This window comes from Mesoplodon densirostris, chromosome 12, assembly GCF_025265405.1.
Source record: "Mesoplodon densirostris isolate mMesDen1 chromosome 12, mMesDen1 primary haplotype, whole genome shotgun sequence".
Classification (NCBI taxonomy): domain Eukaryota; kingdom Metazoa; phylum Chordata; class Mammalia; order Artiodactyla; family Ziphiidae; genus Mesoplodon; species Mesoplodon densirostris.
Genome location: NC_082672.1, coordinates 59,143,246 through 59,168,422, shown reverse-complemented (window position 1 = coordinate 59,168,422; position 25,177 = coordinate 59,143,246). Strand labels below are relative to the sequence as shown.

The window sequence follows — 25,177 nt, the reverse complement described above, 5'->3', positions numbered from 1 at the left end:
TTAATAATTTTCATCAAGTTTTCTTCTAGTCTTTTGATAATTTGTTTCATACAATTAAAAAACAGTTATCTGAAAATAGTATTGATATATATGGTCTGGAAGGAACCTCTAAATTTTTATTTCTTCAAACACCCATCTTTCCTAAGTCCTTTACTGAGTAATCTAGCCTCTTTCCCAACTGATTTGAGATTCATCCTGTATCATAACAAAAGAGCTTTAAATTATACTCAAATTTTATTTATTGACAATTCTGACCATACTGTTTTAATTATTAAAGTTTCTTCCAGAGAAACTTTAAAATCATTTTATCAAATGCAAAAAAAAATAAAATAAAAACAGAGAGAGAGACAAGGCATTGAATTAAAACTATAAACAATTAGATAAAAACTTGATACATTATATTTAGGTTCTCTCCCATTAGTCCTACAAGAGTGGGGCCTGCCTTGAAGCTCTTTTTGCAATTGGTCCCAGCCAACCACACCCAGCCCAAGTACCAGTCTCACTGGAATGAAAGCTCAGAAAGTTATGTGCACCTTGTTATTTCTCTGCTTCTAAGGGTTCTTAATAAATCTTATTTTCCATTCACACACACACACGCGTGCACACGCACGCATGCCACTGAGGTTCCGACCACCTAAATCTTCAAATATTGTGAATTAAACAACCTTATTTAGAAAAGTCTTGTAAGCTATTATGGATGAAAAAGCAATTAAATCTTATATGACAAATTTTTTTAAAAATATTTATTTATTTATTTGGTTGCACCAAGTCTTTGTTGCGGCGCCACATGCGATCTTTAGTTGCGGCGCCACATGCGATCTTTAGTTGCGGCACGTGGGCTCTTAGTTCCCTGACCAGGGATGGAACCCAGGCCCCCTGCCTTGGGAGCACGGAGTCTTAACCACTGGACTACCAGGGAAGTCCCTCATATGACAATTTTTTAAACTCAATAAATTACTGTCTAATCCTTGACAGTAATTTACAAGACTTAGGGCTCTGCAAAACATATGATGAAAATTTGTATAGTGCTACTAAAGGGAATTTACCTGATGAAATCTTTTAAGATGGAGAATTAGGATAGCTGGAACAGCAGAAATGAGCAATTGCTTCCTGGCATTAGTATAAACCCCTCCTGCTTTCTTTTCTGCATAAAATACAAGATAACAAAGTTACTTGTAAATTTCCATCTTATACATTATCTACCCTATAATACAGTAAACATTTAAATAGAAGCATCATACCACATTTTCAAAAATGTTAAAAAAGAAATTAGACCTCTGATTACAGGAAGCCTCTACTTGTTCCCCAAACTCCACTAATATGAAAGGGAGTTTTTTTTAAGGCACACACTTATAAGGAGAAAGAATAGGGGCAGTGACACTTGTAACATAACTTTGGAAACTGGAAAGCAAATAGACCAGTAGTGACTTATGTCAACACCCGCCAGTCAAAGAACAACAGAAACACACCTGTAGTTGAAAAAACTGGGTCATTACTCATTGCAGTGAAAAGAGATCATGTATCATGGGAATGATGGGTCATTTCAATAAGAGGTTGTTAGAAAAGACTTGTGATAGTATTTGAATATGGCCAATTGCATATTTAACTTGGATTAATGTAAGCTGGCATTTCTTCCTCTCCCATCTAGACATTTCTTTAATTACTAATGTATTAATTATGTCTTTATTCTGATGCTTTGACATCTGGAGCCTTGCTGACGCTGGAAAGGGCCTTTCCCAGGTCTAGCTAATTCCTAGATACTAAACAACTTAAGTGTGCCTTTCATATGCAAACCAACCAATCCAAAGTCCGTATCCCAACCACCTCCTTTATTGAGCTCTAATAACTCTAGGCCACTATTCACCTGCCCTAATCACACCAGAGCCAGGTACCAGACAGCTAGGGACAGCCCCTAAACGGCAGAGTCCACTGAAAATTTCAAAACTAGTCAATCCTAAGCCTGTCTATCCTGCCACATTCATTCCTTCCCATAGAAACCACAATAAAGGCTCTTGCCTGCATTTTCCCCCTTGCTCTCTGTCTCCTGACCAACCTGGTGCTTCCCCTTGTGGCCCTGTGTGGCGTGGCTTAGCATGCCCCCTCCTCTTGGGAACTATAAGTAATAAACTATCTTTTCAGTGGCAATCATCTCCTTATCTGTTAGACTCATCATACCTGAATAATAAAACCTGTATTTTGCAACAACTAGTCACTAAGTAATCAGAGTGTTCTCTCCATTTAATCAAGGTACACCAGAAATTTCTTACTTGACAAATTCCCCTTTTCTACTTTTCTCTGGTCAACAAAACACAGTTATTATATTGCTAGCTTTATAACATAGTTACTTAAAATCTTCAAATTTATATCTTATGATATGACTTCACACTAGATTTTTTTTTTTTTTTTTTTTTTTGCTGTACGCAGGCCTCTCACTGCTGTGGCCTCTCCCGTTGCGGAGCACAGGCTCCGGACACACAGGCTCCGCGGCCATGGCTCACGGGCCCAGCCGCTCCGCGGCATGTGGGATCTTCCGGGATCGGGGCACGAACCCGTGTCCCCTGCATCGGCAGGCGGACTCTCAACCACTGCGCCACCAGGGAAGCCCCACACTAGATTGATGGGATTTATGAAGAACATTAATCTCACTAGTGTTGTAATTTTAAGTTTTACAGAAATTTTTTCTGGAGAGATTTCAGATAGCTAGTTCCCTGAAATAAGATTATGTGGATTTGCATTTTCGAGGCAGAGATGGATACTTCCTGTCCTTCAATTTATTTCAACAAAAATCTACTTAAAATTTACTCTGCCCAGTCAGTGTCTTCAGTGTTGAGGTACAAATATAAGACAACCCCGCCTCCAAGCAGCTAAAGTACGCAGACAAGGTTCTTAGGCTCCTCTTTGTGGGATCTATAACCCACTAGTCACTGTTTATCAGATAATCCATGAATACTTTAAAAAAATTAAGCTAAATATTTACCTGCAGAACTGGTTTCCTTTGGGTACTTCTGTTTCTTTTCAGTACAGTTCTCACACAGAAGCTTGTTGTTCCCCATTAGTAATTCCATAGATGTAAACTGATACAGACAGGACTGAATTGAACATTCTTTAGAAGTGGTTATATAGCTCTGAGAAAGGGTCTGAAAAGCACTTGGGGGGCTGTAAGACACCATATGCTTGCCCTCTGAAAAACACAAATTATTTGAAACGTTTAGTGGCTGATTTTCTCTGTCAAAATCCCTATCTCCAGTTACAGTGCTGCTCAAATGAAGTTCAGAAATAGCTTCAGCTGCTCCCGCATCACCACCGTCACCCTCCTTGGTGAGTGGTTCACTCTCTGACAGATGGCGAAGGTGTCCATTTGTGTGCACATAGTATCCACAGCTGGATCTCAACAACAAAGTCTGCTTAGGAGCACTTTCAGACTCTGAAGCCTCACTGTCAGCATCAACGCTACTTTCAGAAAGGCGGGCTTCTTTTTCACTGCCGTCGGTAGGGCTTTCAGTCAGAGTCGACTCAGTGTTCACGATGCTTGCAAACAATGAAGAGTCTCTATTCATTTCAAGGTTTTCATTTTTCTCGTATATGACAACAGCTTTATCTTCTCCAGATGACAATTTTCTTGTACGTTTTCTGCCATGAATTAGTTGATTCTGTAAGTTGATAGTGTTTTCAGAGAAAAGAATCTTGTGACCTTACTGAAAATAAATGCCAATAAGTCTTATTTAAACATCTGACAATTTCTAAAATACTATTTCGAGTACCTCTGAAATCCATTTCCTAAATCTACCCAAACTACAATCAACAGAAGATATACTAACAAAAAGCTCTAATTTAAAAATAAACTTTTACACAAGAAACCGACAATCATGGTTACCTATTCATGGAGAGGGAACAGGACTTTGGTAGAACAGTGCTATGAAGGAGGCTTTTCAAGTGTAAACCTTTGCATAATCTCTGTAGTCTTGCCCCTTAAAGGACCTTCTAACAGAGTAAGTTAAATCTGGTAATACATCAATTTGCCAAGTTAGTATAAATCATATCATGTAAAAAAGTTTTTTTTTAATGAGGTGTAAATTCAGATTGATGTCTTTAAATGTATATGGCATAATTCATCAACCAGGTATGTCCCTAGAGAAATAATGGGTCTAGACAATGGTCATCAATAACGGATAACATTACAGAAAGAGAAACATCAAACATGATGTGCACCTCCTGATGGAAATATACACCACCATTTAAAAGTTTTCTTGCCAAAAATTAAATAAGTAATCAAACTTAAACCTAATAAGGCCCTAACTGCCTTAGAGAGGAAACAAAAGGAACAGAGGCACCTCTTAACAACATGCAGATGAATTACTGCATGCAAAATGAATTACCACAACATGCAAACTGAATTACTATAACATGCAAAATGAAACACTATTGATGTGGGAATGTGAGAGACTGCTGAAAAAAATGATATGATTTCTTCAACAAATAAATTGCATAGAAAAAAAAAAGGTGGAATCTGTGGATTAAAAGACTTTTAAAAGACATGGCAATCTATAGATCTTTTTTAGATCCTAAATTCAAATATGCTTTCGAAAGCAAAAACAAGTATTTTATGAGACAACTGCAGAAATTTTAATTATGACTAGATGTTTATGCTATTAAGAAGTTTTAAAGATTTTAGGTACAGTAATGATACAATGGTTATGTCTTTAAAAAGCATCTTTTAGAGATATACATTTAAGTATATGATATATTTGGGATTTATTTCAAAATAATCTAGGATGGTGAGGAGGAAAATGTGGGATAGATAAGATAAAACATGGTTAGCTGTGAGATGATAATTATGACGCTGAGAAATGGGTACATGGGAGTTTGTCATACTTCCTTACTTTTGTGTACTTTTGAGATATTTTTTAATAAAAAGTTTTAAAAAACAGATGTCTCACAAATGCATATAATCTTACCTTATCTTTAGATGAAGAATGCTTCTTGGTGGCTCTAGGTTGCTGAGTATGTTCTATAGTAATAGTGCCACTGTATTGACCATTATCTGTGTCCTGTAAACTTCTGTATTTACTCATTCTTCCCCAAAGCACAGGTTTTGAAACCTATTAGATACCATATATATAACACAAAACTTTTTTAGGAAATAAATTCTGGATATCATCTCCTTTTTAAAATTTCTAATTCATTTGAAATATTATTTCCTAAACATTAATTCTCAAAATATGAAGCATAAAGGTTTAAATTCCTTGAGAATAAGAACTATATCATAGGGGCTTCCCTGGTGGCACAGCGGTTGAGAATCCGCCTACCAATGCAGGGGAAACGGGTTTGAGCTCTGATCCAGGAAGATCCCACATGCCGCGGAGCAACTAAGCCCGTGCGCCACAACTACTGAGCCTGTGCTCTAGAGCCCGCGAGCCACAACTACTGAGCCCGTGTGCCACAACTACTGAAGCCCGCACACCTAGAGCCCATGCTTCGCCACAAAAGAAGCCACCACAATGAGAAGCCTGCGCACTGCAATAAAGAGTAGCCCCCGGGCCTCCCTGGTGGCACAAGTGGTTGAGAGTCCGCCTGCCGATGCAGGGGATACGGGTTCGTGCCCCGGTCTGGGAGGATCCCATATGCCGCGGAGCGGCTGGGCCCGTGAGCCATGGCCGCTGAGCCTGCGCGTCCGGAGCCTGTGCTCCGCAACGGGGGAGGCCACAACAGTGAGAGGCCCGCATACCGCAAAAAAAAAAAAAAAAAAAAAAAGAGTAGCCCCCGCTCGCTGCAACTAGAGAAAGCCTGCGTACAGCAACAAAGACCCAACACAGCCAAAAATAAATAAATAAATTTATATATATATAAAAGAAGAACTATATCATACTTTACGCATACGTACACAAACTCCAATATCACGTACACTGTACAAACTCAATTACTGTATATAAAAAGTAATGATGCTCAGACAGCTGATAATATACTCAACAAATGCCTAAATGTATGAATTTATAAATGCCCTTCACAAAAAGACTTAAGTTTTTTTCTCCTTACCCTTTCTTCTATTATAGGAAGTGAAATATCAATAAAAGGATCTTTTACTGTGGAGATCTTAAAAAGAAAACATATTGAGAACTTCAGTTAGAATTCTAATATAGACAATGTAGTTTTGTAAAGTCTTAAAGAAATCAAACTTCCCAGGCAACTAAAATCTTAAGTTAAAAAACGTTCCTGGAACAAACAGTAATTTAATTGGGTATAGCAACACATATTGTTAATCAAAACAAGATATCCCAAAACATCAATAAATGCAACCCAGGTGAATTTTATAATACTATTAATATGACTAACCTGTAATACATAAAGTAACTTTAAAATAAACTGTGTTTAATAAAACTGATTAACTGAAGATATAAACATATTTTTGGTGAAATTATGGCCATAACATAAATAAAATATGAAATGTTAAGAAAAAGCCACGAAAAAAGCCAGAGAGCTTGACTGTGTTTTGTAGATTCTTTAGGATAATTCTATTTTAAAACATACTCTCTAGCTTGTGGAAAAGAAATCAACTTCTATGTTGAATACACTAAAAATTTAAGTGGGGTTTGACCATTGAACAAGGTGGGGCTTAGGGATGCTGATCCCCATCCCACCCAACCGTCAAAAATCAGAGTATAACTTTACGGTTGGTGCTCAGTATCCAGGGTTCCGCATCTGCAGATTCAACCAAAGGCAGATTGTGTGGTACTGCAGTATTGATAGCATTTATTGAAAAAAATTTGCGTATTAGTGGGCCCTTGCAGTTTAAACCCATGTTGTTCAAGAGTCAACTGTAATATCATGATGACACATTCTGTGCTTCAGTATGACAGGCTAGAAGGAGATGTAATATATAATCCTGACTTTATAAAACTCGAGGGGAAAGGTACTCCATAATCTGGGACAGGAAGATGGACATAAAGACTCTCTTTTATGATTAAAATCTGACAGAAGTTGAAACCTATCATATGCCACATGCTTTCAGAAATATTCCTTACCAAGCAACTGGAAACCTATAAAAATTTATACATTCTTTAAGAAGTTATTAAAGTACAGATGGCATTCAAAATGAAAATTATCACTAAATTCAAAGATGAGTCAAGTCTGCTTAAAAACAACTCCAACAAGTCAAATAAATGTAAACTTTAAAAGTAGATCAGCCAGGGGCTTCCCTGGTGGCGCAGTGGTTGAGAGTCTGCCTGCCAATGCAGGGGACATAGGTTCATGTCCCGGTATGGGAAGATCCCACATGCCGCGGAGCGGCTGGGCCCGTGAGCCATGGCCGCTGAGCCTGTGCATCCGGAGCCTGTGCTCCGCACGGGAAAGGCCACAGCAGTGAGAGGCCCGCGTACCAAAAAAAAAAAAAAAAAAAAAAAAGTAGATCAGCCTAAATTACGTTATGACATTAAATTATTTCTCTTGGGGTTACAATTTAGGGCAATGCATAATTATATTAACATAGTTACTCTCTTCGCAGAAGTTTCTCTTTCGTTTTCAATCCAAATGAGTAGCTAACACATTGCAGCATATTAAAATAGGCTAAATGAACTTCACAGGTGAGTCAAGAGGAAAAATTAGATAACACATTTACTTAAAAAAATTATACATTATGTTTATTTTCTAGGAGTGAAGGATATATTTTTAAAAGACTTACAAACTACTGTGTAGTCATGTGTGACAAATAAATAAATGACTGCTGATGATTACATGTGAAAGAAAACAATAAAAACAGTGTGACCATAATCTATTCCATGTTGAAGTGAATTCCAAAGTACCTACATTTGCACATTCTTCACACATGACTGTGCTAGTTAATTCACCAATAAAGATACGATCTATGAAGTTCATTTTCACACCTTCTCTTCCATATGCTGTAAAAATAATACTTTTAATGCAAAAAACATGTCAACCATTAACCTAACAATGTAACAGGCTTTTTTTTCCATTGAATCAAAAGAAATCTGAATAAGGCAGATATCCAGGACCATACTTAATAATATATTTCACTATATGATGTTATAATGTGTTTCTCCTTTACAATTCCACAGAGAAAATGTGACTATCAACTACTGTAGTCTCAAAGAAATAGCAAACTGTTCTTAAACTTAGGAGGTAAAATAAGTAGAGTATTAACCACTATTCATACCACACTCAACTGCTCCAACTAAACCCTTTAAAGCCTCTGTGCCTATCCTAGAGGTAGGTAGAGGGATGGGAAAAGAGATTATGATTTAGGACTACAGATGCCAGGACCATAACTATGGCAACAACAGAGTAGTAAAAGACAAGTAAACACTGCATAGGATAAAGAACTAACATGGCAATTAATAACTCAGTTATATATGTAACTCCTGTTACATAAAAATGTTAAAATTATTCTCTTTGGGAAACATTTATAAATAAAAGAAAATTATACTTATGATTTGCTTCAAAATAATATGTAGTTGGGGGAGAACAGATGAAACATAAAATACCATGAATTGAATGTAATTTAAGCGGGGTGATGGGCACACAGGTACATGGTCTTCATTATACTAGTCTCTCTAATGGAAGTTTGAAATTTTCCATAGTAAACCATGGGGAAAAACATATTAAAAAAACCTATTCACTCCTCTTTCAAACTTTTCTTCTATCCTTTTTGGATCTCTACCTTCAAATTTCATGCAAACGTTTTAAAACATTTTAGAACATTACTTGAAGCACTGAATGACGGAGCACACTTTTATCTGGATATATCAATAAATATTTATTAATTATGATGATAACTATTTAGAAGTTATGTTAAACTAAGATGTTTCATTAACAAAAATTGTACAAGGGATTGAAAATAGGTTAAGATTACAAAACTGGAAAGAAGTGAAGCAATAAATGAGCAGTTATTCTAAACATGCACTAGATGGCACTATCTGAAAACAAGAGAACAAGTATACTTGAGAGTGTGTATTTTTCAAAATCTTGAACCTTTAACTGCACATAAAGTTTTGTCATATACAATCATAATGTATGTATATTTGTTTATAAATTACATACGTGTAGTATGTACACATAATGCTACCAAAAAAACCCAGATGTTAAAAAAGAGAGTAAAATACAAATGATATTTTTAAACATTTGCTATAAATGATGACTACACATTACCACTAGTTACTATCTCAAGGCAGAATATACTTTCCAGACAAGGTAAATCATTAATAACATGGGATATAAATCCACACTTAAATACTGATCACTGTAAATTATCATCTTTGATTAGTGAATCATTGTTTCTGCCTCATATTTTGGCTGATGAAGAGTCAACATTAGGAGTAGACATGTATGCTTGATTTAATAGTACTCTCATAAATAATGGTTTCCTTGCAGGATTTTTGGAGCACTGAAGCATTTTGTCTAGTTAAGACTAGACAATATCCATAAATCCACCTATCTAAGCACACTTCAACTGCAAAATGATACAATGTGATAAAAGTGAACTTCTAAGCGAGGTTGCTACTTTCAACAACCTTTCAAGTCTCCCATAAGATACTTTACTTAAGGGAATCAGTGTCAATCTGTATATTTGATATTAGTTTTACTTTTTAAAATTCACATGGATTCTAACATTTTCTTTCGATGACTCATTAGACTATCTTGCAGCCACAAGAGTAAGTACACCCTCCTTTTAAGGCCATTAGTTTACATAATGCTCAGTTCCTTTCCCTGCCCCGAAAAGAAACTTACAATATTTTCTTCTAGAAAAAAGTTTTAATAGTGAAAGAGTCAACATACCTTTGACTTTTTTCCTAGTTTCATCATCAGCAGTTTTAGTAGTTGGGTTGTTAAATGCTTTGAGAATGCCAGCTTGTATTCGCTATAAAACAAAGTAATAAGAATTTATTAAGAATCTATACTAGAATATATTCTTTCGAAGCATTATTTTGTGTTCCTGTAAATAGAATCTGGTTTTAGTGCCAATCAACTCAAGCCTCATCCTCTTAATAAGAGGAGGACTTTCGAACAGCAAGGTACAGTGGATCTCAGTTCCCTAGTAAAATAAAATGCCTGAATTTTTAAAAAAATCAAATATGTCCTTTCTTCTAGTTCTAAAATTCCATTAATGAATAATGCTCTAATGCCAAATTCTCCCCCAAACAAAGTCAAGATTCCCAAGTTTAGGTTCTCTCTTGGGTTTAAAGCATTTTCCTCAGTCGACAAAAAGCAAGCAGCCTAGTCTCATTTTGCTTATAGGTTTAGAGTAAGTTCTCCTTTTCCCTTCTCTCCCCTATCTCTCCCGGTCTCCTGCCCCCTCCCTCCCTCTCCCCCACTCTGTCCCTAAAATGATTACTCCTTAATTAGGACAAAAAGTAACAAATAGACCATAGGAAATTTCTTACCTATGAAGAAAATCTTAATATAAATATATAAGAAGCTATTAAACTGGTCACTATGACCTCCATGTAGATTATTTTACTTATATACATAGATGACTAAAGTCCAGAATATTCTCCACAGCAAGAAGAAGAGCCCAAATCTTAATTGTTGTTTTATTTTAATTTAGTTGTCAATAATAATCATGTGTTAAAGTCATTAGCAGCTTTTAGTAAGTGATAAGGTTTATGGTTCCACATCTCTTGCATGTGTTTTAGGAAAGATCCAACCTCACAAAAAACTCTCAGAATAAAACTATATATATTCCAAAAATAAACACATTTAAGCTAATAAATTATCATCTTTTACACTAATTATGGTCCTACTTAGTAGATGAATTTAATCTACTTTAATTCACATTTTAACAGTGGGGTGAGGGGTGTTGATACAACAGTATTTTGGTGAGGTTATTGGAAAACACTCTCCATATATGTTATGTTGCGGCTAGAGTGAAAATTGTATGCCTATGGAGGACAATTTGGTAATAGCTATCAAAATTCCACATACATGCAATCTCGTTTCTATATTTATACAGATATACTTACACACATGCAAAATAACATATATACATTATTCATCATAGCATTGTTCATAAAAGCAAAAACACTGGAAACAACATATAAGTGATAATCGATAAAGAAATGGTTAGAATTGGTTAAAAAAAAGGACACTTCCTATTTTCTGATATGGAAAGATTGCTACAATATCCTACCTGATAAAAAGGAAGGGGCATATATAGTAAATGCCACTTTTTGAAAAAAGAAAGGAAAAAAAAATATATATATATATACACACCACCAAAAGAGAGCATAAACCAAGAAAGACAATAATGTGGTTTACAGGCAACAGCAGGGCCAACACATAAGAGAGGCAAAGGGAATTTTCAGGACCACAGTAAGGAAGAATTCCAGAATGATGCCTACACATCTAATGTGGGAGGCAACCAATCCAGAACGGAGCAGTGACACTTAGGATATGGACGTATTGTTGACACCAAGATCTCTTCTGCCATTTTACCATGTTTTTAATCTGAGAACAGAACATACAAGGAATGAGCTGCTAATGTTATTCTCCCCTCCATGCCCTGCTGCCTGGATCAGCAGAGGATACACATTACCCCTCAGAATTGTTCTGCTCGGGCCTATTCCTGACAGCCATGAGGTGCGCCATGATGAACTCAGAAGAAGAAAATACAATACAGAGCAGTCTCCAACCTTTTGGGATCAGAGAGCTAGTACCTGGTCTCTTCTACACCTCTGCCAATTGACTTTGACAGGCGTGGCTCAGAACACATTCATGATCTTGCCTACTGACTTCCCCAGAAAGAGTTCTTGTAAACTCTGGGAAGCCAAAGCCAGACTATGTTCCAGAGATTCTCTCATCTTTTTGGGGGGAAGCTTCATCCAATAATCGCAATAGGTTTGTGCTTGCTACCCAGTTTTTTTTGGGTTTTTTTTTTTTTTTGCGGTATGCAGGCCTCTCACTGTTGTTGCCTCTCCCGTTGCGGAGTACAGGCTCCAGACGCGCAGGCTCAGCGGCCATGGCTCATGGGCCCAGCTGCTCCGAGGCATGTGGGATCTTCCCGGACCGGGGCACGAACCTGTGTCCCCTGCATCAGCAGGCGGACTCTCAACCACTGTGCCACCAGGGAAGCCCCCCCAGTTTTATAAAACTAAACAATATATTATTTAAGCATACAGAGGTAGCTCTCAAAAACTATAAGAAAAAGTAGTGGAATGATTTCTGTAAAAGTCAAAATAGTGGTTGCCTCAGATGAGGAGGAAGTATTTGAAAAAAAGAAGTAGGTCGTTTTTATGGTACTAATAACATTCTTTTTCTTTTTCTTTTTTTTTTAACTCTGGGGTTGGTGATAGGGAGAAGTGCTAATAATATTTATAATAATATTATGCTTTAAACTATATGTATATTGGTACACATTCTTCTGTATGTGTGATATGTTTTACAATAAGTTTTTAACACCCTCCCCCAATAATTATGAAAGTGAGTTTTGTTTATTAACTAGCCTATGATCAGCACATTTTATTTCCTAGAACTGTTCACTATTCTCTTCAAGTGTTATTTTGAAAGTTAGTGCAATGTATACCTTACATATATACAAAGTAGGGTATAAAAGTGAACATACAGCAATCCATATCATGTCACACTCTCCTGAAATATACTTATATGTGAAGGAAACTGAAATAATGTGTCCCAGAAGCTATTAAATATTGAAATAATCTCCAATTCAGACTCAATAAACTTGAAAGTTTATATAATTTGGATATTGTCTAAGCTAAACTTGACTTTTATACCTTGAACAGAGAACTTATTAAACTAAAATATGAAAATTAGAATGGTGTAAATTCCATGTAAGAGAAATTTTAATGGACTTAAATAAAAGATGCCAATAAATACCCATGTTCACCTATAAATATTTAATATAACTGTAAAAAGCCTTTCCAGCCACTAAAGATAAAGCCTCTAATTCAACTTAGAAGTCTGTAAATTTATTCTACAATTTTGAACATTCAGACGACTTTCAATAGAATTTAATGAGCCTTTACCATACTCTAAAATGTAAGCTATGATATCACACTTTTAAAAAAGGGTAAAAACAATTAAGCTGTTTAAATTATTGACTTTTAAACTATTAGACTTTTGCTTTTTTATTTTATCCTAGCCACAAACTTATATTCTCTGCTCTAAACTGTTAAAGAGTTAGTTAATAGGTAGTTCATCAAGCTGAATAAAATAAATAGGCTTAGGTCCATCTCCAACCTTTCATTGTTGTGCTTTGAACCATTTAGGTTTAAAAAAAAAAAGACTTTGGTTAGGGAGTGACTAACAACCACGGCACATTAATCATTTAGCAGTACCCATGTTCGACTAGTTCAAATCTCCATGTTAAACTTCTTTCAAAAATAATGCAAACACTCATAATTTAAGTTAGCTGAGATATTCTACCTTTAAAATAATCTTACCCAGTAATGTATTAAAGTGATATATCTTTGATAATGCAAATATAATTATCATTAATTTAGAGATAGCTCAAATTAAAAGGAAAAAAGTAAAGAAGCATATATTTCTAAGGTAAAAAGCCTGCCTATAAAAGAAGTTCTTATTGTGAATTTGATTTTGTTTATTTCACACATAAAAAATTTAGAATTTTTGCACAAATGATCCCTTTAGCTCTCTACTCAGCGAGTTATATTCCTCGACTTCAGAGTCATAAGAAAAAGACCCTAATGAAACAATATGAAAAGAGGTCAGTAGTTTTTAATCATCACTAGAAGAGTCTGGTGGCAGACATACCGCTGTAGCCTTCCTTCAATCAAAAAACACATGGCAGAGACAAACTACAACAGCAGCCCAATTAACATCTGTGGAGTTCCCAGGCCAGACAATGCAGCTCCTGCTTGGGTACTCACTGTAACTGACTGGCACGACTGTCCTTGCTTACGAGACTGAATAGATCCACGGACTTGACATTTTAATTCTGCCACACCATCTAAAACCCTCAAATAAAGGAAGAAAGATAAGAGCTTTCAAAAACCAATGTTTCCTGCTGTACTGCCTGAGTTTTCAAGATACTGTGAATCATCATAATGCATCATTATGACAAAAGAATAATTTAATTGTAACAAAGAATGCCATCAGGTAATAAAAGTAAAACAGAAAAAAAATTATAGGGATAGGTTTTATTGTTTTATTTGTAATATCAACAGAGAAAAACATTGTAAAGAGTGACTTTTAATTCCATTTACAATGATACATGACCACCATGTAGCAAATGTATCTTGCAAATCATAGGGGAAAAAAAATTATTCTAGCAACTGATGGTTTGAATTAATCCTAAAGTAACTACTATGTCATCTGTAGGCTCAGAAGGTCAAAATGCATTTACTACTCATAACACAAAGACAGAGCATCTCTTTCCACCTTATTACCTTGCATTGACCCATTCAATAAGAGTATCAATATATCACAGTTATTAAATCAGAGTTAATACTTTTTTTCAAACAGTGAAATAATTATGGTTAAATTTTAAATAGCAAGCTTAAAAAATGGGTTATTTATACTAGTCACTGATGACCAAGCATTAAAATTAAACTTTAATAAGCAGTATTGGATAAAATTAGATAATTAGTTTGGAGGTCAGAAAGACTTAAGTTTGAATCTCCATTCTTGATATCAGTTTCTAGATCTAAGAAAATGTGATCAAATATTAGCTCAGGGGGATTGTGTTAATGTCCCCAAACTTATTTAACTAATTACAAATCTCTTAACTGACTTTTTTCAAAACAAATTACAGGTAAAACATAAGGCAGAATTACCCTGTCAATTTAAGTTTATTCAAATTATAACATATTCAAAATAACAGCAAATCCCCAAGTAACTAGCTAGTATAAATCATTTAAGAGACTGTTTTCTTCCCAATTCAAATTCTCAAGAAATACTGTCCATTTAAAGGGTAAGCACAGGGAATTCCCTGGTGGTCCAGTGGTTAGGACTCGGTGCTTTCACTGCCAGGGGCACAGGTTTGATCCCTGATCTCGGAACGAAGATACAACAAGCCATGAGGCGTGGCCAACAAAAAAAACAGGGCGCGGGGCAGGGGGTAAGCACAGACAACATATTCAACAAACATTCACTGAGCACTACTGTGTGCAAGGCACATGGGATACCATGCCTTGAGGAGGCCACAATCTAAGAGAGATGATAGACGTAAATCTAAATAGAAGGTAGTAGGGTTCATAATCAAAATACATAAAAATAGATGGCAGAAAGGGAGTGACACCTTCAGAAGTTGAATTCAACTAATTTAATATGAAAGTCTAACAACAGCCAATTAAGGATAGGATTGTAATATACACTGTTTGGTAGCAGGAGGGTATAATTAACTCATTCTTTAAGATAATTTACAAAAAAATATTAGAACCATAACTCTCTCTTCACTGAAAACTGGCCATTAGGAGTAAAGAAACACTACAATGTTATGTACAATTCAAACAAAGTAGAATTTTTTTTTTTTTAAAAAAAGGAGGTTGTGACCACCTAGAGGGGTGGGATAGAGAGGATAGGAGGGAGATGAAAGAGGGAGGAGATATGGGGATATATGTATATGTATACTTGATTCACTTTGTTATAAAGCAGAAACTAACACACCATTGTAAACCAATTATACTCGAATAAAGATGTTAAAAAAATAAAATAAAATAAAATCCGCTTCACAGCAATTAACATACAGAAAAAAAAAGGAGGGTCCACCCTGCCTAGTAACATAGTAAACACCTACCACAAACATATCAGCACTTCATTTTCACCTGGTTGCTCTACTACCACATTAATATTTAGATTAAGAAGGGTATTCACCTTGAACAGAAAACAGGATTTCACCTGTTATTAACAATTATGATTGGCAGGGGCTGCCCAGAGTGCTATGTTGAGAATGAGTCTGAGATTGAACCCTGACTCAGTGGAACCGTTATGAATGATTAGCAGGGTCTGCTATGAGACAGAAAGGGAGGAAGTGGAGGATATGTGCTGTGTATTCGATATCTTTCATCTTTAATATCTTGTATTTTCTCTGAAAAATTGTATACTATTTGCATAGGACCCCACCAAAGAAGGTGAATATAACTAATTTAATATTAAAGTCAACCAACAGCCAATCAATTAAGGGACAGGATTACAATAAACCCTGTTTGGGAAATCTAACCAGTCCTTTTTTACTCAGAAACAGTCCCCGATCCAGGAGGCTGGGACCCCAATTTCCTGGTTCCTGAGTGGACTGCAATCCAACATGGGATAATGGGACTTCCCTCTTTTGGGAATTTAGAATTGGGATTCACAAGCAGCAAGCCATGGTGGTCAGGTGCTACCATTCAGACAGGGAAGCAAAGAAACTACTCTGTCCACAGAGAGATGGGTAAAGAAAATCTATAGAGCCATAGAAACTGGGGGAAAAAGGAGAATACTTTCCAGATTCCTGAGAACCTTCCTGTCCTATATCCCCCTTTATTTGGATTATTAGATTCCCTTTTCTTTATTTAAGCTAGTATTAATTAATTTCTGTTATTTATAGCCAAAGGGCATTAACTAGTAAAGGGTAACAGAGTTGTGAAAGAGTGAAAAAATAATCTTCTGGTAGAAGGGGCAAAAAAGTCGGGGGAAGAGAAGAGTAAATTGAAGTTTTTAAAAAAATCAAATTACTCTCAAACGTACATTAAAATTTTGGTAAAAATTCCTTCAGTTTCGTACCCTCTTCTTAAAGAGAATATGTGATAAACACAAAGAAACCTGACCTTTGTTTCTTCTGTCCTCACTGCATCAAGCAGATAATGAAGAAGCTCCTGACTGTCCTGTTGTTGAAAGCTTTTAAATCCAGGGGCCCTATGATTTAAAAACAAAACAGGAAAGAAAAAAAGAACAATCATTTTATCAACAATATATTATTATTATTTAAAATCAACTTGAAATAACATATACTCAAAGATTCAATTTACTCCTCTTTCTATAAATAGAAAGACAAAATGTGATTACTGTTCCAATTAGGATGAGATCTTCAGTACACTGAGAATAATATGGCTAAACACTTATTAAGCAACTACTACATGCCAAGTACAGTGCATGTGTTAAGCTTCACATAATCCTGAAACAAGCTTGGAGTGTACTATTTTCTTTAGCTTATATATGAGGGTTCAGAGGGACTATTTAATTTGCAAGGTCACACAGCAGGTAAAAAAACAGTATTCAAACCCAAGCTACTATGATCTATTATCTTCCTACCTTATATAACCAAAAGAAAAGCAAGAGATTATTTACACAGGAAGAAATAGTTCCCAAACAAAGGAGAAACTGTCTCCACCATGTCTCTACCTATAGCTCCATCTCAACCATGCACAAAGCACTTACTGCCTTCTAAACCACTGAAGAAAATTTAATAAACCTAGATTTTTTTTTCTTTCTTCTTTTACTTAGGTCTGGGGAACAAATCATATGATGACTTATAGAATCTGTAATGGAGCCTATCTGAGCTACCAATAAATACCAAAAGAGACCTTCAAACTTAAAGGATAAACATAGAAAAATCACTAAATATATGAAAAAATTCACCCTATTCAAAACAAGGGAAACTCTAAACATTCACAGGAACTGTGCCTTAGTAAAAGTGTTACTGTGGGAAAGAGTTGAGAACTTTCAGAAATCTCAAATTCTAAGAGGAAAATGTATACACACTCATAAAACAGGAACAGACTGCCAAGACAAAGAAATTTAAAACAAGAGACTTCATGGAGATGTCTTCTGGGTGCAGATGAATCAGTCTGTTCATAATCCAAAAACTCTCTCTGCTCCAAACATAACAAAATATAAAAAGAGAAAACAAACAAACAAAAAAGGCTTAAGTGGGATTCAATACAAAAAAATCTCACAGAACAAAAATATTAGAACACGAAATTGTAGGCAGACTAAAACACAGACTTGACAGGCTCTAGGCCTGAAAGAGCTCAGTCCTGAAGGGTAAAGAAAACTAAAAGTACTTCAGACAGAGACCAGAGCCAGGATCATTGTTTAAGGATGGTTGATCTTACCAAGAGCCTGAAAGGAAGCCCTTAGGCAAGTGTTACCTAAGGCTACAACAGAACACAGGCACAGCCTAGGGACCTGAACCTGAGCCAAACCTTCTACTGACTCTTCTCCCATCTGCTAACCAGGGCAGCATGGTAACTGAATCATTAAGAGGGCTGGATCTCCAAGGCCAGCCTGGAGGGAAGGGGTGAGGCTATCATAAAATTTAAAAATTTTAGGCAGAAAGAGGAGGTGGATATGAGGAAGGGAGGGGATGGGAGAAAGCAAAGGAGTTGAAGACAGGAGCGAAAGAACAAAAAATTCACTCCAAAGAAGGCTACAATCCAGGATTATAAAACACATAAAGGAATCTAATGTTAAAAACAACTGAAATGAATTTACTTCACTCCAAATAAATTGTATAGAACTGTCCCAAAGGTGTTGCCATAAATATGTTGAGAATGTCCAAAAACATAAAGGCATAACTGCCAATAAAAGCCCAGATACTACAAAAAATAGAAAAACATTTAAATAAGAACATGTAGATATAAGATAGCAAATTAAAATATTAGAAATAAGAAAATAAAACTACAGATATAAAAATACAAAAAATAGGATAAACTCTAAACTATACACAGTTGAAGGGTAAATTAGTAAATTAGAAGATAATACTGAAGAACATACCCAGAATACTATAGCATACTGAACTTTCATCTTTTTTTTTGGCTGTGCCGCCATGCAATCAGGAACTTAGTTCCCCGACCAGGCCAACCAGGGACTGAACCCGTGCCCCCTGCAGTGGAAGCGAGGAGTCTTAACCACTGGACTGCCAGGGAAGTCCCTGAACTTTCAACTTATCTTGAGACTTTGATGGCATCCTTAAGGTACATGACACACCACAGAATATCACAAAACTAGGAATATATATATATATATATATATATATATATATATATATATATATAGTGTGTGTGTGTGTGTAATTTGTTCATGGACAAAACGCAAGAAAGCTCAGCACATCAATACTAGTTAGCAACATGAAGGAATAAAGGAAGCAAAAAGGTGGGCGTGAATGAGGGACTTCCCTGGTGGCACAGTGGTTAAGACTCCGAGTTCCCAATGCAGTGGGCCTGGGTTCGACCCCTGGTCCAGGAACTAGATCCCACATGCATGCCACAACTAAGAGTTTGCATGCCACAACTAAGGAGCCCTCGAACCTCAACTAAGGAGCCCGCCTGCAGCCACTAAGACCTGATGCAACGAAATAAATAGATATTTTTAAAAAATGGGCGTGAATGAGAATGGAGACATAGAATCACTCTATAGCATCTCTGAACTTTTCAGGGTAGAGTTCATGTAAAAACTAGTGACACCCAAATAAGATCTATACCGGAGTTGATAGTACTATGTTAATGTCCATTCCCTGGTTTTGACAATGCACTGCTATCATATAAGATATTATCACTGATGGAAGCTGGATGCAGGGTACACAGGAACTCTGTACTCTTCTTGTAACTTTTTGTGAGTCTCAAAACTATTGCAAAATAAGATACTGAAGGGGGAAAAAAAAGCCAGAGGAAAGCTGAAGAACTTGCTCCCAACAATTCATCACAAGTGGTCAAAGTGTCTGACAATCACCATTATAACAGAAACTTCAAGAGATTGGCTCAACTTTCAAAAATCAATCAATGTATGCATACAACATGGAAGAATCTCAAAATAATTACACCAAGTGAAAGAAGTCAGACCAAAAAAAGAGTACATGTTGTATGATTCTATTTATAGTTGACCCTTGAACAACACAAGTTTGAACAGTATGGGTCCACTCACATGCAGATTTTTTTCAGTAAATACGTACTAGAGTACTACACGATCCTCAGTTGGCTGAATCAACAAATGTGGAACCTGGGATCTGGAGGGCCGATTGACTGTAAAGTTATATGCAGATTTTTGACTTCGGGGAGGGTTGGTGCCCCAAAATCCTGTGTTGTTCAAGGGTCAACTGTATACAGAATTCTAAAAAGTGCAAACTAATCTATAGTGGCAAAAAATAGGTAAGGGGTAGCCCTGGGGCAGGGCTTGGGGAAGGAGTCCAGAGAGAGGGATTACAAAGGGGCCCAAGAAAACTTTTAGGGGTGACAGATACATTCATCATATTGACTGTGGCAATGGTGTTCCAAGTGTATACATATGTTAAAACTTAACTGATATTACACTTTACATACATACAGTTTACTGTAAATCAAATATGTTCACTAAAGCTATTCAGAATATCCATTAATACAATTCACTATTTCAACAGGTTAAAAAATATATGATTATTTTAATAGATGCAGAAAAAGCACTCAGTAAAATTTAATACCCATTCTTTTTTCTTATAAAACAACAAACATTTATTATCTCATTTTCTCTGGACCAGGAATCAAGGTATACCAATACCCATTCTTGATAAGATCTCTCAGAAAAAACTAGGGATGAGAATTTCCTCAACCTGATGAAAGGCATCTATGAAAAACCTACAGCTCTTATCATTCTTATGTGTGAAAGCCTGAATGCGCTGCCCCTTATATCAGGAACAAAGCAAGGATGTCTATTATACCACTCCAACACCACACTAGAGGTCCTTGCCAGCAATATAAGGTAAGAAATATATATAAAAGGATACAGCTTGGAAAAGAAGAAATAAAATGGTCTTTGTTTACCAATGACATTATTGTCTACATAAGAAATCCCAAAGAATCTACATAAAGCTACTCTAACCAGTAAGTGAATTGAGCAAGGAAGCAAGAAAAAGGTCAATACACAAAAATCAATTGTATTTCTCTGTATTAGCAATGAGCGACTAGAAATTGAAAAAAGATTTAAGTACCAAATTACAATTAGCTACCAATAAAAAAACCATGAAATTCTTAAGGTAAATCTAACAAAATGGGTGCAGGATTCATAGGATGAAAGACATAAAATTTTGATGAGGAAAAATCAAAGACCTAAATAAATGAAAAGGTATCTGATAATCATGCATTGGAAGACTCAACATTGTTAAGATGTCATTTCTCTCCAAACTGATCTACACATTCAATGTAATCCCAACTGACAAACTAATTTAAAAGTCACATAAAAAAGCAAAGGACCTAGAGCAGTAACCCACCCCTCCTAAAAAAGAAAATTTGAGGACTCATACCATCCAATTCCAAGACTTAGTATGAAGCTATAGTAATCAAGACAGTACAGTATTGGGGTAAGAACAGACATATAGATCAATGGAACAGAACAAAGTCCAAAAATAGACCCAACATATATGGCTTAAATCTTCACCTGACTTTTTTTTAAAAATCACTTTTGTTAATATATACATAACTCTTTTTAAAGTAAATACAATAAAGCAAAAGAAAATGCAATTTAAAAATATTTTCAAATAATGTTTGATCCAGTAATTCTATTTATCCCACAGACATACTCTCATAAGTACAATGATATACACACACACACACATATACACACATATCTATATGTAAAATCAAATAAGTTATATCCACATGTACTAATATAGAAAGATGTACAAAACACATTAAGCAAAACAAGCAAGTTGCAAACAATTTATTTTTATGTCTATGTATGCATAATCACTTTTAGATAGAATAAAGAAAACAGATAACAGTAGTCTGAATTTTTATCTATGAGCACCTATCATTTTAATAATAATTAGAAAATGTTTATAAATCTCTATAAAACCAGAAAAAAAGACACAAAACAAAGTTATTTTGGGGAGAGTCAAAAACAAATTTCTAAAGTATATAATGCCCTAAAAACTTTTTAACTCTATGAGGCACCCATGTCTCTGAGACTTTTAAAGGCTTTTTTTGTTCTTCAGGCTTTGAAAAAACAGCACCTGGCAACCAAATGAAACATATAATAAACCCTCCATATTTTGGACTACATTTAAAATACCATGGCACATTATGCTAAGTGAAATAAGTCAGTTACAATAAGACACATAGTGCATGATTCCAATTATATGAAGTACCTAGAAAGGGGGGAGGGGAAAAGAGGAGTTACTAATTAATGAACAAGTTTTAGTCAAGCAAGATGAATAAGCTCTAGAGATCTGCTGTTCAACACTGTACCTACAGTCAACAATAGCACATTGTACACTTGAAATTTTTTTAAGAGGGCAGATCTCATGTTGTGTTCTTTCCACAATAAACTTTTTTAAAAAAGAAAATTAACATTGGTACAATATTATGAGATAAAATAAAATGCAATAAAATATAATACAATACCATGGCTTAGGTAACTAGCTTAAATTAAAATGAAATTTTAAAACCTGGAGATACACAAAAATGCATGTTCACATTTAAAGAATTTTGTTTCTACATATTTTACTAATTGTGGACTGGACTAGTTTATGAGCTCCTGAAAGGGTCTGTTTTTAACAAATTATAAGTTGTGTACCCCTGGATTCTAGCAACTACTTGACACAAAGTAAGATCTCAAATTTCTATAAAGGAATAAATGAATGTCAGTTCCCTTATGACATGTGTTTATTTCTAGGCACACAAGGATTTTGTTTTTAAATATCTTGGGAAATTTACTTAAATTCTGCATGCCTCAAAGCTCATCTTTAAAAATAAGAAAACTAGGTTAGATGATTTATTATAGCACTTTTAGATTTTATAATTCTATAATTTTCTCACTTTATGGTATTACATCATGGGCTTCTGAGTCAGGACAGATATCTATTTAAACCCTATTTTTTTTTTTTTTTTTTTTTTTTTTTCTTTTTGCGGTATGTGGGCCTCTCACTGTTGTGGCCTCTCCCGTTGCGGAGCACAGGCCCCGGACGCGCAGGCTCAGCGGCCATGGCTCACGGGCCCAGCCGCTCCGCGGCATATGGGATCCTCCCAGACCGGGGCACGAACCCGTATCCCCTGCATCGGCAGGCGGACTCTCAACCACTGCGCCACCAGGGAGGCCCTTAAACCCTATTTTTGTCACCATGAAACAAGGTAAGCTACTCAACTTCTGGGGGGTCTCAGTTTCCTTATATATAAAATGGGGATAAACAATCACTTCTTCAGAGTATTATGAGATATAATTTAGATAAGGCACACAGCTGCAACTAAACGAATGTTAGTTCTTTCTCTTGGTAGTCTAGGCAATAACAGCCATGTCACAGTCAGAGTCAAACTACTCATATTAAGTGATAAACACATTAGTGTTTTGTAACTCATGATTATTTATACTAAGAATGTAGATGTACCCACTTCTGACAAAGCTGATTAAAAAGAACTTTGGGAGAAAGTGGTCCTCTTTCAGTCTCCTTCATGCTGTGAAGAAACAGGAACAAGGCTGAGGTCAATGGTCCAGGGCTTGAAAGTTCCACCACTAATGGGTCCTTTAAAAACATGATCAACTCTATGTCAGAAATACACAATTTTTAAATAAAATATTTTTAAAAATCTAAGTTACACTCTGTTTAAATGATGACTAAATCACCTCAAGTGTATTAAGAAGCTTTATTCCCTCGTATATAAGATGAATATATAAAAAATGAAAGTAAATGCCTTACCTTGAAAAATACAGGTATTTTCATATCCTCTGCCCTTTAGTTAATAAAACTATTAGCTTAAGAGTGAAAAACCAATCTTTTGTTGCTTGTAACTGTCCCTTAATGTGCTCTCCTAAAATAAAATTACTCGACTTGATATTTGTACAAATTCACAAATAATCATAAATTACATTTATGAGCAAAACCCCATACTCTTCTTTTCCCCAAATATTTTACTAACAAAATAGGAATGAGAAATTAAGTCACAAATTGGTACACTATCTCCCTCTTTTAAAGGAGAGAGACATACAGTTTGACAAAAGCAGCTACAACTGTGTGAAGGAGCAACACCCTTTATTCTAGAATTTTTTCCCCACCAAGTTTTATCTTCTAAAATGTTATCCTTGCTAGTAACCCCTCTCCTTACAGACAATGAATAAAAAGCAGATCCCAAATATAATCCTCAGACACTATAGAATGTTATCTTCTAAGACAACTATCACATATGTTGTCTCATTTATATACTCATGAAATACAAATTACATATATATTTCATACCAACTATCCTTAAAAATCAGCCATCTGGCTAAAACCACAGAAAAGACAGGCTATAATTTTCTATAGCTTTTGAATATCATAAGTATTTCTGCAATGTTCAGTAAATTGAAAGCTACCTCAAGGGTCAAAAGTAAAATCTAAGGCAGTTTCAAAGCTCAAGTACTAAGGTGCAGTATCCCCTGCTCCCAACTTAAGTATTCTGAGACAGTTTAAAAACTTCAGAACTGAGTGAGTAAATAACCTGTTTTTAAAAGTATACTTAAATTTTGAAAACAAAAGCAAGTTTATTGATGAGAATGCAACATGGGTGAATCTCACTAACATGTTGACAGAAGCCAAATGTAAAAGAGTCCATATTGTATAACTTCATTTATATATAATATTAAAACAGGCAAAACTAATCTGCCCTTTAGAAACCAGGTTAGTGGCTATCCTTGTGAGGCAGAAAGGCAGGGAATGGAAGCCAACCTGAAGGGGGCTTCTAGCTGCTGGTAATGCTCGGTTTCTTGAGAAAAATGTTGGTTAGTTTCAGTTCAGTGTATTCAGTTTGTGAAAATTCATCAACTCTACATTTATAATGTACACTCCTCTGTGTGAATACTTTAATAAAAAGTTTTTTAAAAGTAAGCACACTGCTGCCCAGAGATAAACCCACGCACATATGGTCACCTTATTTTTGGTAAAGGAGGCAAGAACATACAGTGGAGAAAAGACAGCCTCTTCAATAAGTGGTGCTGGGAAAACTGGACAGCGATATGTAAAAGAATGAAATTAAAGCACTCCCTAACACCATACACAAAAATAAACTCAAAATGGATTAAAGACCTAAATGTAAGGCCAGACACTATGAAACTCTTAGAGGAAAACATAGGCAGAACACTCTATGACATAAATCACAGCAAGATCCTTTTTGACCCACCTCCTAGAGAAATGGAAATAAAAACAAAAATAAACACATGGGACCTAATGAAACTTAAAAGCTTTTGCACAGCAAAGGAAACCATAAACAAGACCAAAAGATAACCCTCAGAATGGGAGAAAATATTTGCAAATGAAGCAAGTGACAAAGGATTAATC

The 25,177-nt window shown here is 35.6% G+C and overlaps 1 protein-coding gene across 7 annotated transcripts in view; it reads right to left on the bottom strand.

Annotated features, from left to right (window-relative positions):
• The window catches only part of USP45 (ubiquitin specific peptidase 45), a 69,747-nt gene that overhangs the window by 9,994 nt on the left and 34,576 nt on the right, over positions 1 to 25,177 (bottom strand). For 5 of the 7 annotated variants that reach the window (XM_060115175.1, XM_060115170.1, XM_060115171.1 and 2 more), the window contains exons 8-15: positions 23,259 to 23,389; positions 16,731 to 16,818; positions 9,787 to 9,868; positions 7,801 to 7,892; positions 6,034 to 6,090; positions 4,956 to 5,099; positions 2,978 to 3,650; positions 1,047 to 1,144 (exon numbers count right to left, since the gene is read on the bottom strand). In XM_060115175.1, coding sequence (XP_059971158.1) covers positions 1,047 to 1,144; positions 2,978 to 3,650; positions 4,956 to 5,099; positions 6,034 to 6,090; positions 7,801 to 7,892; positions 9,787 to 9,868; positions 16,731 to 16,818; positions 23,259 to 23,389 — 1,365 coding nt within the window. Of the gene's footprint in view, positions 1 to 1,046; positions 1,145 to 2,977; positions 3,696 to 4,955; positions 5,100 to 6,033; positions 6,091 to 7,800; positions 7,893 to 9,786; positions 9,869 to 16,730; positions 16,819 to 23,258; positions 23,390 to 25,177 lie in introns of those variants that run through there. The other 2 variants (XM_060115176.1, XM_060115177.1) reach the window with 2 other exon arrangements.